Here is a 12,273-nt window from a genome sequence, read left to right as displayed (position 1 = left end):
GCAAATGGGTATAGTGGACAACCCGTTTCAATATTAGGGGCAAAGAATTTTGGATGCTTCTCAAGTGCAATAGTTGCAACAACAACAACAGTGTGAGAGAGTGTTAGTTGAGTTGCAGTGCAAATGGAGAGTTGGCAACATTACAGGATGTACAGTGCAGTGTCAGTAACAACCTAGATGCAACATGGTTCAACTACAATCATGGCAGATGAATCATAGTTAGTGCAATAGTTGATGGACAGTAGGAGACAACTACAATTGTCAAACATCAACAACATGTATAGGAGGATGATGCAGAGACAGGGTGTTGTAGCAGTGCAACACTAACACACCTTCCTCGCTAAGAGGGAGTGTTAGTTTTTGTAGCATTAGATGGTGTTTTAGTCTCATACTTTGTGGAGAGGCTAAAAAACAAGAGATGTCCAAAACCCAGAATCGTTTCTAGAAATTCCACCTAGAGATAACTCAATTAAATCAATTGACCATCATTTAAATTTTCCTAAGTCTAACTTAGGAAAACTAGTTAATTAATATGGATTAATCGAGAGAGGTGAGAATTATTTGGAAACTCTCATGGATCAACTTAGAGATGATCTCAACCATCGATTAAGATTTAATCTTGGCCGTTGAAGACTCAACTCGAGATTATAAGAGGAGGTCGTTGGGGTTGATGGAGAACACACTTGGAGAGCAAATTCCTTGGTAGAGATCAAGTTTCCCAATTGCGGTGATTCAACAAAGAGAAGTTTGAGCCAGAGAGGGGATGCAGAGACAGTGAAGGGCAAATACAATGAGTTCAAAAGAGGATTTCTAGTTCCGAAGAGGCAACAACAAGTGACAAAGGTATTCCACACTGAGGCTGCGCATAAGCTTCAACACAATAATTCAATTTAGCTGGAGAGGAAGTTGATTCAACTTCTAGAGATCGAGAAAGTCTTCCAGAGGTCCGAAGAGTCACTTCTAGCAACAAAGATAGGCATGACGACTTTTTCAGAGGCAAAACAGAGCCACACGTGCGAGGGTCTATGCAAGGGTTGGATGACCAATTTTTTAAGAGAGCCAAGTGTCAAGATTGCTTGTGGAGAGAGAGAAAAATTCTCTCTAATTATTTTTGTCAGATTTTGCTGATTGGATAGCCAACTAGGCATCCAAAGATTGTACTCAAAATTTCTCATTGCTGCATAATAAAACCCTAAGTTGTTGCACCAGTTTTCCCACATTGGGTTTTTCCGGGGACAATTGTAAAAAATAATTGTGTCATTAAAGTTTGTGTGTTAGCATTTTCTTAAATTCCAACATTTTATTTTCCACAATATTTTTATGGTGAAAAATTGCAGTGTGATTTATTTGATATTTGCTCTAGCAAATAAACTGCATAATTAATTTACAGTTAGAAGAATAAATTTCTAGTTGCTGGAATTAGACTTTTAAATTTTCACAATACACATATGCAACTATAAAGATAGAGGAACTACAACACACATACTTGAAATTTGTCTCAAAATATTGCTTAATGTTTATGTTCGGAGTCCAAATACCACAAAAAAAACCTCACCCTTAGAGGTGATAAGTAATGACCCACAAATGTTGATTACCTCTCATTCCTAACCACAACCCTCTCATGGGTTGTTTTATGATTTATCAAGTATTATGGAGGTCCATTTCTATCTATCTTTGCCTTGAACCTCTTCTTGGACAATTTGGGATCCTCAACATAGTATTCCTCAACATTTTAGTTTGGGCAATCAAGCATCAATGGAGCTAATTTTGATAATCTAAATATGGTTTTTGGTTAGGAAGGAGTTGATTTGGGTATTTTGACTATGGGCCTATTAGAGGTAATTGTAGTGCTCAACATAGGAGTTGTCGAGGAAGAAGATGAGTTATTCAAGGGTGTAGAGGCTACCCTACTTAGCTTTATAGGTAGTTTCAAAGATGCAAAGAAAGTAATATTTGTCCATTACAATTTGATGGAAATGTTAAAACTATTATGTGTATTCAAAGAGTTAAAAAATCCATACAAAGTGACATCTTAATGATACCCATTAATAATAAATAACATCTCTCCACTCAATACACAAATTTTAATGGAAATAAAACTTTTTTGTTTGTTTGTTTGTCGAGTTGTCTGTGATCATGTGGCTTAAGGAACCTTGACCTAGGGGCATTTAAGCCGTCAAAGTCACTCAGGGATCGCACCCGACCTAGGCCACACAAACCCTTAGCTGACTAGATTTTTAACATGTCTACTCCCCCTAACATAGGACACAACCACCCACATTAGATTTGATCCCGGATTGCCTTGCTCACGAGGCCCATCCTCAACCAATTGTACTAGTAAAACTTGACTAATAAAAATAGGAGTTGTCTATAATGCGACTTTTTGAAGATTCTGGTGACGGAATCCGGCGGAAGAAATTGAGGTTAAATCTTGATTTGTTGCAGTTAAAATGGTTTTTTAACTGCATATTTGGATTCCGCACCCTCGAAAACCCCTGGGACGCTTTCATTGTGCAGAAACTAGCTATCAAACTTGCGATTCCAATAAGTCCCTGCCGGATTTCGACCGGAAAAACCTGCCAGAAAAGCTTTCAAAAAGTCGCGTTATAGACAACTGCATAAAAATAAAACTTAATAAATAAATATTAAATTTATTATTTTGTTTTCAATTTATTTAGAAAAAATATAACTAAATATAAATTAAAAAAATTTAACTAATTGCAAACTAAAAAAATAGAAATAAAATAATTTTCCAGCCAACTTTTATGAGTAGGAAAAAAGTCAATCTAAAACTTAAAAGCTTCTAAAGCTTACCTCCTATTCCTGTTCTTACTTCCCTTAAAAAAATTCCAATTCTATTTAACGAATGGCAATTGCAGGATACGTTGAATGGATAAGCATATTTTCCCACAACACATTTCGAGGTAAAATACGCAGCATGCATATCATATAAGCAGGACATTACAAGCTTCAATGTTGAGCCGGCATTATCACAATGCTTCTTAACAGACTCCCTACCTTCAATTTCCTCACTCCAAATTCTTCTGTTGATCCTCTGAAGCTCAGAAGCTCAGATTTTCTATCTCCAATTCCACTTCGTATTGCCACCGATTTCAGATACAAGGATTGCAGGAGAAGTAACCCAACTACAGGAAGTCAGCAGAACCCAACTGAAACTGCCGCTGTTTACAAAAAAATAGTTTTGGCCGAAGGACTTTCCAGTACACCACCGCAGGCGGCAGCAGAAACAAAAGACCCCGGTTCGAATCCCGCTCCATCATTCAAATCCGTTGGAACCCATTCTACCCCGTCTGGCCCTTCAATCCCCGGCAAACACTCCAAATACTCCCTCAACCCCATTTCTCGGTCCGCTCGCGCACGATCACATGATGAGGGTCCAAGATCTGGTTCAGGTTCAACATCAGCTTCAACGTCCTACGGAAAGCCTTTCAGGACGTCCGCCTCCCGGCGAGGAGTCCCCAGGTCATGGCAGCCGAATACGCCCCCCGGTTTGAATCCCGAAGCGGGGCCTCCAGGTTTAGAAGACGAAAGAGAAATTGTCCTCGGCAACAACGGCGTTGCCTATCGTGTGCCGGGAGCGCCGTTCGAGTTCCAATACAGTTACACGGAGACTCCCAAGGTAAAGCCCCTCGCGCTTCGAGAAGCGGCTTTCGTTCCGTTTGGGCCACAGACCATGCCCAGACCGTGGACGGGGCGCGCTCCGCTGCCGCCGAGCAGGAAGAAGCTGCCGGAATTCGATAGCTTTAAGCTGCCTCCGCCGAATAAGAAGCGCGTTAAGCATATTCAGCCCCCCGGGCCGTTTGTGGACGGGCAGGGTCCCAAGTATGTGAAGACGAGGGAGGAGATTCTTGGAGAGCCTCTTACGAGGGAGGAAGTCAGGCATCTCGTCGACAGCAGTTGCCACACCAACCGTCAGCTTAATATTGGTAAGTAAGTTGCACAAGAATTCGGGGTTCTGATCTTTTTACGGTCCACGAATAAGGCAATGCAGGTTTTGTTTAATACGGGTTCTTCTGTTTTTAAGATTTTACTGGCAATATAAGAAACCATATCGTGGAATGGGTGTTGAAACATTGCATTTTTGTTCATTAAAAAGCAAACAAATGAATTATAAGATTTTTTTGAACTGACTTCCTCTTATCATAATGTGGCTAGTGCACCTTACATTACACTTGCTTGGGCAAAGTGCAACTAACACCATTCAATTCCGAATCCTTTGTCCAAGAGGTGTGGGCGGAGAACTTCTTCCGTCGAAGATGCCGTGGATTTGCATCTGGCTTAAACCGCTGGCTTAAACCGCTGTTGTGTGTGTTGGTGCATCTATGTGTACAAGTGCAATCACAGCGTTCTCATTGGAGAGTCTTGAACCCTAGCAGGGGCAATCGTCAGCGGCCTGCTTTCATCAACATGGCAAGTCATTATTGACCACAAATAATAAGTTGTGATGTGGTTTCTGGATCCATCGCATTTATGTAAATTTTTTTATCGACATTTCGAACCATCTACTGTGGTTCATTATTAAGATATAAAATGTGATCCATCTTAGCCTTGATAGGCTAGGATTTATCAAGTTCCTAGAGGTGCAAACTTTTCCTCAAATAATTTCATTTTAAAAAAAGTTTTCACCTTCAGAAACTTGATCCCTCTTCGGGTGGTTCTTTATATATATACCATGTGTCGATTCCATATTGAACACAGAAGGAATTTCTTGCACAGTGACACAAGTGTCTGGGTGTGTGGCATGTGTCAAATCCATTTTGAACACGAAAAGAATTGCATGTCTCTTTTATACTGAGCAACACACCGTTGAAATGTTTTGTAGCCTTACAATTGTTTTCTTAAAGTTGATATTGAAATCTTTTCTTTGCTACTAACATTGTTTTAAATGCCACATGTTGACTCCATGTTAATCACTAAAGTAATTACACATCTTCCATATACGTAGTGCCGGCCAAATAAGTTTGGGAAAATAAGTATTATACCACCATTTTCCCGGATGCAGCCATTTGTGCCATTGTGACTAGTGATCATTTACAAAATTTATTTGGTACCCTCAAGGCATTTATCTACCTCTTTGGTTTGTTCGTTTGTTTCGGGATTGTATGAAGTACTCATGGTTGTAAACTTCAGCATAGTCTAAACTTTCAATGTATTTCACTTTTTCGAAGAGCACATTTTTTTTGATGAGTTTTGCCTAAAATTTGGTTGAAATTTTGAAATTGCAGATTTTAGCTAGAGTGCCAGGTAGGTATTTGAGGACGTTGAATCAGGTGTTGTTAAAATCACGATATTATCGTTTAATCGTGATATTTTCAACAAAAAGATAAGATCGCGCTTAGTATTCGTAATTTTTTTTTGCCCGATTATTTTTGGTAAAAATCGCGGGAGGCTCGGGTAGCGCGATTTTAAAAGGGAAAAACACGATTTTTGTTTATTTCATTTGGACAACAGAGCGCGCGGTGGGGTTTGGAGACTTGGAGTGTTGGAGAGGCTTGGAGATCTTGCCATTTTGGAGCTAAATCAACTACGTGGAGGAGAAAATCAAAGAGTGTGCTAAGGAGGAGACCGATTATCTCCATAAAAACGGTATGGGCACCAATGTTTTTTGTTTTCATTGTTTTGAAACTTTGTTTTTGTTTTTTTCAATGTTTTTGGTTGGGTTTGGAATGGGGTTTTTGACATTTGTCCAATGTAATTTTTTTTAGTTTTTTTGGTTGGGTTTGGAATGGGGTTTTTGATATTTGTCCAATGTATTGTTTTTTTATTTTTTTGGTTGGGTTTGGAATGGGGTTTCTTAAATTGTATGTAATTTTTTATTTTTTTATTTTTTGTACAATGTAAATAGTAAAATACTAAATTGTAAGTTTGTAACTTGTAAATACTAAATTGTAATCCTTATTTTCCCATAGGTTCACCAAAACACCATTCAAGTTTTCAACTTCAAAGTTCAAAATCAAACATGCCAAGGAAATTGGACCCTTTCTGGGAATTTGGTGAACCTAATGCTCCAAATGATAGACTAAACTTGACTTGCAAGTTGTGTGGGCACCATATGTCCGAGGGGGTGTACAAATTGAAGTATCACCTTGCAAAAATCCCTGGATTTGATGTAGGGCCTTGCAAAAATACAAATCCTGAACTCATCCAAAGAGCCATGAAAGCATTGGAAACTTTAGACCAGAATAGAGAGGCCAAAGAAGAAGTGAAGAGGCAACTAAAAAAGTCAGCTGAACAAGCAAGTGGCACTGGTTCTACTGCAGCATCAACCAATCCGGTAGCTGCCTCATCATTTTTTGTTCCTCGAACCACACCTGGTTCACAGCCATCTATCAGTTCAATGCTAAAAAAAACTGAGAAAGAACAAGCTGACAAGTTGCTGGCAAAATTTCTCCTTTGGAGTGATATTCTTTTCAACATTGTAAGGAATAATCCATTTTTCCAACCTGCTATTGATGTTATTGCAACTGTTGGCCTAGGGTACAAAATCCCTTCTTATCATGATTTCAGAGGCCGGATTCTTCAAAATGAAAAGCTTGACTGCACCAAAAGATTGGAGGATTTTAGGGCATCATGGGCACAAACAGGATGCACTGTGATGTCAGATGGTTGGACTGACCAAAAGGGGAGAACCCTTATAAATTTCTTGGTTAGTTGTCCCAAGGGGACTATGTTTATCAAATCTGTTGATGCATCTGCACAAATCAAAAGATGCAAGAACTTTATGTGATTTGCTAGATGTGTTTATTTTGTAGGTGGGTGCAGAAAATGTTGTCAAAGTCATAACGGAGAATGCTACAAATTATGTTGCTGCCGGCAGGACGCTTATGTACGGTCATCCTACTTTATTTTGGACACCTTCAGCTGTACACTGTATTGATTTGATGTTGGAGGACATAGGGAAAATTCCCTTTGTCAAAGATATTGTTGAGTCATCCAAAAACATTACAAAATTTATATATAACCATACATCTGTGCCTAGCTTGATGAGAAGATTCAGCGACAACAAAGAGTTAGCGCACCCCGCCATTACACGGTTTGCCACCAGTTTCGTATCTCTTCAATCCATCTTGAATTCTATGTGGGATGTGAAGAGAATGTTTCTTTCAGAGGAGTGGCGTGCTTTGCCAATGAGCTGCAAACTAGAGGGAGAGGCCGTATGCAGACTAGTTTCATACCAGGAAGACTTCTGGGCGGGAGTGGAGGAGATGTGCGCCGTTATTGAACCTTTGGTAAAGGTTCTTCGGTTAGTTGATGGTGAGAAGCCCGCAATGGGCTATTTGTATGAGGCCATGGACAGGGCCAAAGAAGCCATTCGAGCCTACTATGATGATAAGAGATATGAGGGGTTTCAGAGACAACTCCTCCTATGGGGAGTGATTGATGAACGATGGAACAACACACTCCATCGTCCCATTCATATTGTTGGGCTTTTCCTGAACCCCGCATTTTCTTACGAATGTGGGTTTGTATTTGATGCTGAGATCATGGATGGATTCTTATCCTGTGTCAAGAAGATGTGCGATCTCTAGTAGAACGTACAGAGATCTCTAAAGAAATTGAGACATATAGGATGGCAGGTGGCACATTTGGCTTTGACATGGCTGTGACTGATAGGACGATTAAAATGCCAGGTATTTTTTAGTTTGTAACTTTGTTTCAAATTTCATTGTCTCTTCAAATTCCATTTTTTTCTTATGTTTATTTAAAATTTTATTTGTAATTTTGTTGTAGATGTATGGTGGATAATGTATGGTGCCAGGGTACCCCTTCTGCAAAAGCTTGCCATTCGAATCCTCAGCCAAACATGTAGCTCCTCAGGATGTGAGCGCAACTGGAGTGTATTTGAAAAAATACACAACAAGAAGCGCAATAGGTTAACACTTTAAAAACTTAAAATATTGCAAATTTTCAAATAAATTTTTGAATTCATTAAACAATATTTTTTTTATAATTATTAATTATTATTTCATGATCTTTGTACAGGTTGGAGTCCCAGTGACTTAATGACATGGTCTACGTCTACTACAATCTTCGATTGTGGGTGAGGCAACTTGAGAGGACACCTGATACAGAGGCCATCTCATTGGATGGGATCGACACCACTGCTGCATGGAGGGTTGAGGCCGAGAGGCCTCTCATGGAGTCTGCTGATGATTTGTTAATGCAGGATGTAGGAGGAGGAGGAGGTGACACCACCTGCCCGGGCTACCCCTGCCACCAGTAGAGGACGTGATTACCTCCTATAGCTCCTACATTTAGTTCTTCAGCTTCTAGAGCACAACAGATTCCACTGCCAACTCCACCAGCACCAACATCTACATCTAGAGGGAAAGGGAAAGCTATAGCATTTTCTCGCAAGAGGGGCAGAGGAAATCAATAATATTAGTTATTTGGTTCATTTCATTGTATATGACATTATGACTCATGATATGAGATACATTATTATATTTTTTGTTGATATTTTGAGGCTGAGTTGGGACTCGGGAGTCAAGACTTACTATTCAGAACATGATTCACTGTTATGTGTGATTTTAGAACTAGAAATGATATTAAACATCTTATATATTAGTTCTTTTATCATATTTATGTGTCAATGTATTTATTTTATGTTGTAGATGGTTTAGATATTAAAAAAATTGAAAAAAATGAATATTTTTGTACCAAACGATTTTTTCCCGATTATTACTGATTTTTTTCTCGATTGTTACAATTTTTTTCCGAGCGCCGATATTATCCCGATAACGATTAGTGCAACATTGCCTTGAATCAATTTATGCACCCCAAAACATGATTTAAACAATGTAAAATAGAAGTGTCACCCACAATTATATCACTAGATTTTGGTGTATTGCCAGAAAAAGTAAAAAACATAGAACGTTTAGGCTTGTCTGTAAACTTGGGATCCCTATCAATGATGATAACCTTGGGAAACCCATGGAGTCTATAGATATTTTTACATAGCTATATACCACTTGATTGGCCTTGACTTTTGATGATATTCCCATGAAGTGAGCGTATTTGTTTAATTGGTCTACTATTGCAAATATGTGTTAATTTTTCTTAGGATATATTGTTCTTTGCTTTAAATAATTGCATTTACAAAATTTCAATATTTGCATATTGCATTCACCCCATTATATCATAACATCATCTGTAATTATGTAGAAAGGACAATAACGTCAGTAATGCGGTGAAACAGGAAGGATCGATAGAAGAAAAACATGCACGATAGAGACACCGAAATTTGGTTGGAGACCAGGGAATAACCCCACAAGGGGAAAACCCATCCAAATTCTTCTTCTATTAGATATTCATCAATTGTTCAATTGAGATACAAAGTACAATGAGAGACATCAATCACAATAGGCCTCCTAGACTTTGTTTGTGAATTGAGCAGAAACAAGTCTAGAAAGTTCCTGCAATATCCAGGGTATGTCACTGTCATTGCCTCCATCAATTTTCACACAAGATTACTGCCATGTCATTCATTAAGTTTTCTGCCATACAACTAAGGTAACTGTCATACATGAAGGTCTCTGTCCAAAAGCACTGTTACAACTAACATAGAGAACTGTCATAATTCACTGTCACATTAGAGCAATTACTGTTATCAATAGTGCTGGGAACATTTTTGTCATCATTGTTATCTAGATACATATCTATCAAAGTCACTGTTATATTCACTACTGTCACTATCCTAGAGTGCTGTTACACATCAGTCGCAACTGTGAATATACATCATCATATATCACTGTTGTCAAGAGTATAAGATCACTGTCATCATGCATCATATTGTAAGTACAAGGTTCATTAAGAGTAGAGTGTGTGTATATATATATATATATGTAAGTCATAAATAATTATGCGGACTACTGTACAATAGAACAAGCTCTAATAGAAAGCCACTGAGAGTATATATACAAGCATCCAGGTTAGGGCTACAGGAATAGGTCATAGAGCGAGCTGCAAACCACTGAGATCCAAATGAGCCACTTTAGAATTGAGATGAGCCACTGGGGTATGTTACGGCAAGAGTTGCAGGATATATATTTACGAAAGCCACATGATATATATCTATATATATAGAGAGTGACGCAATGGCCATACAAAATAGTGCGATGCTTATACAAAATAGTGCGATGCCCAGAGTGTAACATGATGGCCATACAAACCAATACAAGGACAAAAGATACCAAACAACCTGGCTAAGTTTCAGCCCTCTAGGGCAACTTATCCCACATAAATCAGATTGAAATTGTTTTGACAACAGTTATGACAGCGGTAAAGCAGCAGGTATAGCAGCAACAAGACAACGCTTAGTTTCTTTAATGATGATGTCAAATCAAGACATATATAGTTGTAAATAACAATGTATAAAGAACATATACGGTTGAAAATCAAATCTGGAAAATGCACAAGCTTTGGACCGCTGAAAGTATCATTAATATGCTCAAGATGAAGTACATGTGCATACCATATCTTTCTCTCAAGGCCAGTACAAGCTCACTAGCACTCTAAAACCCTAGCTATGGAAAACATGGAAACGCTAGCCCAACCAAGGATCTCCCTTATGTAAGAATCATTCCAAAACTTATTTAATGGTAGGATGTCCTTATATCTTCTTCTCCACCAAATATATCCCTGAGTTTTATCACAAAATTCTAATCACAAATCTCCAAGGGATAAACCCTAACCCTAGACTTCCAAGATATTGCAAGAAGATTTAGAAACTTTAGCAGCCTAGAGAGAGAGAGAGAGAGAGTACACCTGTACAAGTGAAGAGTCGAGAGAGAAAGAAGAGTGATCATCACCAACATTTCCTCGAGACAAGAGTAAATGCTAGTTACAAGTGCAGACTACAAATGAGACATCTCCAACTACTTCCTCCAAGAAGCTAAATACAAAGAAAATAAATACATTGATGTGAAGAGTCAAGAGTGTTGAGAAATCTAGGGCATGAATAGTTAAAAGATTTCTCTGCTTAATAATTGCTTGTGAGATACTTTTACTTCTTAGCTTATAGTCTTTTCTTCGTTATGTTATTATTGTGTTCTTTTCATCAAGACAATTACCAATATGCACAATAAAAGACAAGTGACACAGTATGTAGGCTTGTCAGCCAGGGCTAAAACCTCTCAACTCTTGAGAGGAAAACCCAATCAAAATTCTTCTTCTAGATCTTCAATTGATGACTGTCAAGACCATGACACAGACCCTTGACTCTAGTATCCTCCCAAGAACCTTGTCACTAACTCTGCCTCTTCCCTTCCTCGACTTTCTTCTTGATCTTGAACTGCTTTCCTCAGCTCCTTTTAGAGAAACTCGGTCTCTATTCTTCACACTACTCCTCTTCTTCCTCTAGATAATCTCAGTCTCTTGGCTTTCACTGGTCTCTTCTCTAGAGAAACTCGGTCTCTAGATCTCTATCTCGGTCACCCAAAAGAATCATTCTTTTGCTATCTTAGAAGAAACCTCTCCTTCGCTTGCCCAGAAGAAACCCCTTCTTCGCTTGTCCAGAAGAAACCTCTTCTTCACTTGCCCAGAAGAAACCTTTCCTCTTCGCTGCCCCAAAATAATCTCTCCTTCGCTGATCCCAGAAGAAACTTTCCTTCGCTTATCCCAGAAGAAAATCTCCTTTGCTGATCCCAGAAGAAAATCTCCTTTGCTGATCCCAGAAGAACCCTACTTCGCAATACCTAGAAGAAACTCTCCTTTGCTGATCACAGAAGAAACCCTACTTCACAATACCCAAAAGAATCTCATTCGCACTTCTTTTGCTGGACTCTACTTCGCACTTCTTCTTGATTGAATGCTTGTCGAGTTGCTTGTATTCAAGTGAGGCTGAGTTAGGCTTTATATACACTTCTTCTCATGCCCCTTAGGCCGACATGATCTTAAGAGTTAGGTTGACTTCTTCTAGCATGCTCTTTCATCGTTCTAGGCCGACTTGAAGAGGATAAGTGACAAGGTCTTGGAGGATACTTTACATGGACAAATTTGACCTTTACAAAGTGTAACATGACTTCATTACACGACAATGACTCGTAACATTTTATGATTAGATGATACATAAATCCTAAAGATTCTTAATGGGAGTCTTGACTCAAAAATAAAATTTCTTGCTTATGAAACCCATGAAGCAAGTCAACACAATAATTTTATTTTTCTTGTTTACATCTCATTACATAAAATCATAATTACATGTCATTATGAAGACCGAACCTAGTTACACTTTTCAACACTCACTCTTAA

The 12,273-nt window shown here is 38.7% G+C and overlaps 1 protein-coding gene across 1 annotated transcript in view; it reads left to right on the top strand.

Annotated features, from left to right (window-relative positions):
* The first annotated feature begins 2,830 nt into the window (after positions 1-2,830).
* LOC149260368 (CRS2-associated factor 1, chloroplastic-like) overlaps positions 2,831-12,273 on the top strand; it is a 57,615-nt gene continuing 48,172 nt past the window's right edge. Inside the window, exon 1 of the mRNA XM_089420395.1 lies at positions 2,831-3,947. Coding sequence (XP_089276521.1) covers positions 2,996-3,947 — 952 coding nt within the window. The 5' untranslated portion in view covers positions 2,831-2,995. The remainder of the gene's footprint in view (positions 3,948-12,273) is intronic.

This window comes from Pinus tabuliformis, chromosome 6, assembly GCF_031772625.1.
Source record: "Pinus tabuliformis cultivar Carrire ecotype Pingquan chromosome 6, CPIR1, whole genome shotgun sequence".
NCBI classification, from domain to species: Eukaryota; Viridiplantae; Streptophyta; class Pinopsida; order Pinales; family Pinaceae; genus Pinus; species Pinus tabuliformis.
This window is presented reverse-complemented; position numbering and strand designations above follow the sequence as displayed.